We start from the raw sequence: 6,769 nt of genomic DNA, 5'->3' as shown, positions 1-6,769 counted from the left end.
CCCCCCCAAATCAGGGCAGGCTGGCTGGACCCCACCTTTGCACGAATTTGTGCACTGGACCTCTAGTCTAATTATAACCCCAGGACTGACTTCCCAAACATATAACAAACCTCAGCGTTTTCCACTTGCTAAAGGGACAGACCCAGAGACCAAAGAGAACCACCATGGGGCTAAGCAGGTACAGCGGGCTTCGGGGTACAATAAAACCCACTGACACATATGGACATTTTTTTGTGTGTTAATTTAATCATACAAATATTCATTTATACAGTAAGGAAAAACCTCCTCATCTTCATCTCCTCCCAGGCACCACAAAGCCCCACTACAAACACCCACCCAGCTTGCTCACTACACACCACTGTTCAGGTGGAGGGCAGCCATCACCACTCCAGCATTCACCCACAGAAACAAAGGAAAGGCAAGGCAAGGTGGGGCTGAGGATCAGCTTGCTTTTCTGAGCCCTGGCAACCCCACCATCCTCTCCTGCTGGGGCTCAGATTGAATTTGGGGAGGTATTTATTCTCATGCCCATTTCCCACCTTGGCCACCCTCAGGCCACACCAGCTGTCTTGCTTAGGTTTTTTCTAGGTTGGAATTGCCTTTGATGGGCTTCAAGTTTACAGCCAGTCCTTACGGAGGGAGAGATGTCTGTTTCTTGTAGAAAAATGCCCCGAATTCAACTGTCCCCATGACAGAAAGAAAAAAAAAAGCATGCACGCGTGCACACACATCCACACACACCTCACTCCATGCACACAGACAGGCTCTTCCCAAGCCTCAGCCCCTCTGCCTCCCAGACACTGCTCAGGCCCCTAAAGATGGTGTCGGTCTCACCCCGTGGGCACGACACTGGTGGTCCTGCCCACTGGCAGCTGCTGCTTGGTGAAGAGGAGCAGAAGCTATGAGCAGCGGAGGAGGGGCTCTAGGCATTGCTCAGCCCTCAAACCAGTGGGAGGAAGCTGAATGAATGGCACTGCTAGCCCCCTGGTGCTAGGGAGCAGTGGACTCCCTGCCCCACTCCATGGCTTGCCCTTGCTCTGGCCCTCTGCGAGGATGTGTACAGAAATGGTTTGTTCTTGGGAGGGAAGCCAGCGTGCTTGGGACAGTTTCCTTGCCAGGCTGGGTTGCCTACAAGCAAGAGGAGCAGGACGCCTCTGCTGAATAACCGCAGGCCTTCCCTCCTGGGAAATGGTGAAGGGGCACCTTGCGTGTAGCAGATGAGGAAGCCAGGAAATCAGGGGATGGAAAGCCCCCATGATCCTGTCAGGGGCAGCTGGAGATGTGCTGCTTTGAGAGCTATCAAATGAGGAGAATGCTGGGCATGGGTGGGCTCCAGGGTGGCAGTGTCCCAGGAGATTGGCACCAACAGTAGCGGCAGTCTAGGCTAATAGCACACTCAGCCAAAAAGCCATCGTGAGCCCCTGGCTTGGGCACCTGACAGGTTCTCCACTCAGGAATGGGGCACTCTTCGTGTGCACAAGTTGGTGCTCCAGCCCAGTCCCCGCCCCAGCTGTACTACCCTGCTCAGCAGGCTGTCTCCACTCTCCCCTAGGGCTTCTCCAGTGGACAAAAATCTACCCCCCCTTTTAATTTTTGGGAGGTGGGGAGGCAAAAGGGTAATTTCATACAAGCTTATCTCCCACAATCAAGCTTTTAAAAAACAGTCTCAGAAGAGGATGAGGAGGAACACACACACATTTTGGAACTCACACACCCAGACAGAGACAGACAGGCCGGCAGACCCTCACCCACATCAAGGCTATATGACCCCTTGCAGCCACTCATCACCTGGTCTCCTTCCTTGACTCACATGCTTGGGGTGTGGTAACAGGCAGGCAACCGCACCCTTGATCCTAGATCCATACCTCCTGGCTATCAAACCAACCAACACTCGAGGGAAGGAGGGGGTAAGAAGAGAAGAGGGACTTTGCATATTCTTGTATCTTTGGCAGACAGCTGTTCTAGCCTGGTTCAAGCCTCCCACAGAGATACCCACATCTCAACCTGCTCAGAATCCATAGGATGCCAGTGGGGCCACCTGCCCAAGGGAGCAGCCAGCCACTCTGCTCTGGCTGGGTGGGCCGGTCCCACCACCTCCCGACAACCAGGCATCCTGCTCAGGATGGGGTCCTCTCATTTCCATCAAAATGTGGTCTCCAAGATCACAGAGCAACTCCGGCGCTTCCCCATGGCAATTCCCCACTTGTGGCTGTATTTTCATACCTTAAAGGCTCAGCCCCCACTAACAGGCTGCAAGAACACCACAAAAGACAACTGAGAGGAAACACAGGGAAGGGAGTTGTGTGACAACAGAGAAGAATGGGACCTTCACTTCACACTCGCTGGTGAGCTCACCCACACCCCGTGCACGTGGCACACGCATAAACGCAACACAGAATGAACGGGGAGCCACTGTGGATGAAGAAGCCAAAAAGCAGCAAGTATGACGGCCTTTGTGCCAGGAGAAGCATGGGAGAAAGCAATCTGAACTGTTACAAGTGTGTGCAGAAGACCTCTCAGCCCCAGAAACTCCCACGCCACCCGAGATCCGTCCTCAAGGCTTCCTCTGCGGGCACACAGGGAAGTTTGGTCTTTCAGAGAGGTTCTGATGGTAACAAGCCGCAGGGTTGATGAATACAAATGTCAAAGGTATAAATCAACAAAAGACTAAAGAGAAAGAAGAGGAAAAGGGCGATGGCTCAATGGCTGATGCCATTAGACTCCTGGGTCACGTGGCACAGCTGACGCCCTCCTGCAGCACTGCCTACAGAGCCCCCCCCACACCACACCAGCTTTGAACCTGAATCGCTCCCAGAGCAAGCAGCTATTCTATAAAGAGTATGTTATCCCTTATCTAAAAAGAAATAAAATAAAAGTGCGGAAAGAGGGGGAAAATTAACATGTGCTCAAAACTACAACCTGTCTGTAGGCAAAATAATTTTTGTTTAAAAAGATGGCTTTTTTCCCCCATTTTAAGCTTTTTTTCCCCTTCCCGAGTGACCTAATGACTTATTAGACTGACGCCTAAGGTGGCTGCATGGATTTCTTCTTGGTAGCCTCAACACCACTCCAGCGATTCAGCATTCACACATGCACACTGAGTTTACTCAAAACTAGTCTGTTCTGCTTCTTCCTCTTCTTCCGGGATGGACGGTCAGAGCCAGAGGTCCGTGCGATGTGGTCTGCAATCCTGAGGAACCCCTTGCCCGCCCCCCACCAAAGTCAGACCTTCTGTCTTTTGTTAATTTTTCTTCTTGCTGACACCCGTTTAAGACTGGCCGAAGGGGTAAGGCCCGTGGAGCCCCTGGAAGAGAGTGAACACAGTCAGTGATGGTAGACACAGCAGGTACAATTTGAAAACCGAAACCAAGTAAAAGAATCCACAGTTCCCAGAGAGCCATAGGGACGCTCCAGGCACAGACAAAGCCTGAGGGCTGTCCTTGCCAGGCCAAACATGAGCACATTTCAAGGTGCCAAGTGTTCTCACTCGATCACACCATGCAGAGAGGGGAGACTCGGGAGACTCCTCATCTTTCAACTTTCCTCTATCTAGTTCACAAAGCCTTCTTTCTTTCTTGACAAATGTCACCACCTCTCAGCTAAAGATTCTCTTGCTGCCCCTTAACTTCTACAATGTAGGTTACTGCTGGCTAATGACAAAACTTTTATCAACGACAAAAACACTGCAGCAGAAAAGCAACTATCTACTGGCACCTACTACCAGGCCCGGTATTAGCAGCTTTGCGCACATCTTGAACCCTCATCCCAAAAGCCAGGTGAGTGTTATTACACCCATATGACTGAAGAGACTGAGACTTGCTCAAAGTCAATGGGTAGCAAAGGCAGACCCAAGTCTGACCTCAGTTCTCCCCATAATGCCTCCCCTTGCCACATGACAGTAAGGACTAATCCAAATTCTCAAAGGCATTTTCTATGCCGCTTGGCTGGGTGCAGAAGGCATCAATCTCACTTTTTCCTTTGGTTAAGATGTGCCAACACCAAAAGCACCCACATGAACTTGGTGCAGGATGACCTGTGCTTCCCTCCACTCCCACGCCCCGCCCTGGAGTGTTCTCCTGGGAAAGACCTGGTCATTGCTAAGACCAAGAGGGCACAGATAACTGGTGACCACCTTCACTATTGTCCTACACCCCAAATTGGCCCAGAAGCAGCAGGGCCCTTGGACCAAAGAAACCAAATGGGAGCAGAGAACAGGCACCTCAGCCATAGCCACAACAAATGACCAGAGAGGGGCTTCCTGACTGGCAACTACTTTAAGAATCCTGAATCTAGGTACAAGAATTACTGAGATGACATTTGCTATTAGCTTGATGGGATGTGGGCAGTTAAAACCTAATTGCCTTAAAAAAAAAAAAAAAAAAAAAAAGGCATGTTTCTTTGAAAAGAAATAAAGGTGCTTGGTTGCCAGTGATTAGAATCCCTTTTCAGTATGACTTTTGCTGCCATCTCCCCAGCACGCCACTTGGCCCTTAGCAGGCACCCAGTAAGTATTTGCTGAAATAATAACTGAAAGAGGACAGGTATTTCTCAGACTACTACCTAGACCAGTGGTTCTCAACCTTGGCTGCACATTAGACTCACCTGGGAATCTTTTTAAAATCCTAGTTTCTGGGCCCCATCCTCAGGAAATTCTGTTTCTTTGTATGGGGTGGGGCCACAACATTACTAACAAAGAAACAGACTTTCTGGAGGATGGGGCCCAGAAATCAGGATTTTAAAAAGATTCCCAGGTGATTCTAATGTGCAGCCAAGGTTGAGAACCACTGACCTAGAGCGTCAGATCACTCTAAGTCACAGGAGTATTAGCCCCTCCAAACCCAAGTTTTTAAATAGCTGCTGAGGCCTGGGAACACAAGAGTCTGGGTTATGCCATCCATCTTGCCACAGGCCCCCAGGTCCCAGGAGAGGCTGGGGTCTCTGGCGGGGGGTTGCTGGTCCTGCACAGTTTGCACTGCAGTGGGATCGGGTTATGTAGAAATAGGAGAGGAGCCCAGCCAGCGTGGCTCAGTGGTTGAGCATCAACCTATGAACAAGGAGGTCACAGTTTGATTCAGGGCACATGCCCGGGTTGCAGGTTCGATCCCCAGTGTGGGTGTACAGGAGGCAGCCGATCAATGATTCTCTCTCATCATTGATGTTTCTATTTCTCTCTCCATCTCCTTTCCTATCTGAAATCAATAAAAAAGAAACAGAAGAGATCTGGGTTCTGCCTGTTCCTCCCTAAATCTTTCCACATTTAAGGTTCTAGGAGTTGACACAAAATGCCTTGGCTCAGGAGGCTGAAAAACAGTATTCCAAGAAAAATTGAGCTTTGGTCATGTTTACACCAGCAGTCAAAAACTGCCAAGAATAGGAAATATGCCCTGACTGGGTGGCTCAGTTGGTTGGAGTACTGTCCCGTACAACAAAAGGTTGCAGGTTCGATCCCTGGTCAGGGCATGTATGGGAGGCAATCGATCAATGTCTGTCTGTCTGTCTGTCTCTCTCTCTCTATCTCTCTCTCAAATCAATAACAACATATCCTCAGGTGCAGATTAAAAAATAGAAAACGTGAGATTCAAATTTCCGTGTGTGTGTGTGTGTGTGTGTGTGTGTGTTTCAGTGAAAAGCACTGAAACTGCTTTTGCTTCTAAATCCCCTCCCCTGACATAAAGTCACAAAAGACCAGCTAGAGAGTTGCTTGGTGGTATCACTGAACAAAAGAGCCTAAGGTGCATTTGGAGGACAGGCAGGCCAACATTGATGGAGCATCAACTATGTGTCAGGTGCTGCTCTTTAATTCTTACAAAGATCCATTGAGACAAGTATGATCTCCAAGCTCAGAAAGGTGTGGTAACTTAATCAAGGGCACAGAGCTGGTAAGTAGAGCAGTGGTGTTTAAAAATGCCAAAATGTCACATGTCTTGCCAGCCCCTACGCCAATCAAGCCTGTAAGCTAAGGCTGTAACCATCTCAGTAGCCATGGCACCTACCCACTCAACCAAGCGGGGGCCAGGGTAGCAAAGGGCTCTCAGACTCCACTTTGTGGGACCTGGTCAGAGGGTCACACACACCACAGGTGGCAAGTAAAGAAGCTTAAAACAAGCTGCTCTCAGTTCTTCCCAACAACATTCACTCATCTGGAACAATCCAAGGAAAGCAATAAAGGCTTAGATTCCCGTAAGATTTAAAACCAATACAATGCTCAAAGGTCTCTGTCCTGGGGGGACGGGGAATGGCACAGAGGAAAGAAAACTCCAAACCAAACAGCATGTTTTCTATGAAATATTTCCCCTTTACCCTAAATTTCACTGCTTTCCAGACCAAAGCTCCACACGGTTCACATGGGCCTTTATAAACTAGCCTTCAAACTTGTCTGAAATGCTTGGAGAAGGGAAATTATGCCTTTGCCAAAGAGCTGTCGTACATTCTTATTTTATAGGTAAATAAAATAGGTCCTGTGATACTGAGAGAGAGAGAAATAAAGACACGGCATTTTCAGATTTCCACTTGAGTGCCCTGGCCCTTAGACCATTCATTTGGTGTGGTATTTACCTAGCTTAGATTCCGCAGTTATCGTTGGTCCTCTATTTACTGACTGAGGTCCCATGCCTTTTGGAAAGAAAAATGCTACCTAATTCCCTTTCACCCAGAGCATGGCATATTGAAGCTGTTACTTAATTGGTATAGAAAGGTGACTTGAGAACAAGCTGTATTTTCCTTCCCCCAAATTAACTACCACCACTTCAAGAAAGGGAGAAAAAAACAA

At 48.9% G+C, this 6,769-nt stretch overlaps 1 protein-coding gene across 1 annotated transcript in view; it reads right to left on the bottom strand.

Moving 5' to 3' along the window:
* Positions 1-222: 222 nt before the first annotated feature.
* Positions 223-6,769, bottom strand: part of ILRUN (inflammation and lipid regulator with UBA-like and NBR1-like domains) — a 104,259-nt gene continuing 97,712 nt past the window's right edge. The window contains exon 5 of the mRNA XM_036318260.1: positions 223-3,304. Coding sequence (XP_036174153.1) covers positions 3,269-3,304 — 36 coding nt within the window. The 3' untranslated portion in view covers positions 223-3,268. The remainder of the gene's footprint in view (positions 3,305-6,769) is intronic.

Source organism: Myotis myotis, unplaced genomic scaffold (genome assembly GCF_014108235.1).
Source record: "Myotis myotis isolate mMyoMyo1 unplaced genomic scaffold, mMyoMyo1.p scaffold_m19_p_7, whole genome shotgun sequence".
In the NCBI taxonomy this organism is placed as follows: Eukaryota; Metazoa; Chordata; class Mammalia; order Chiroptera; family Vespertilionidae; genus Myotis; species Myotis myotis.
The sequence above is the reverse complement of the archived record's forward strand: the minus strand, read 5'-3'. Positions and strand labels throughout refer to the sequence as shown.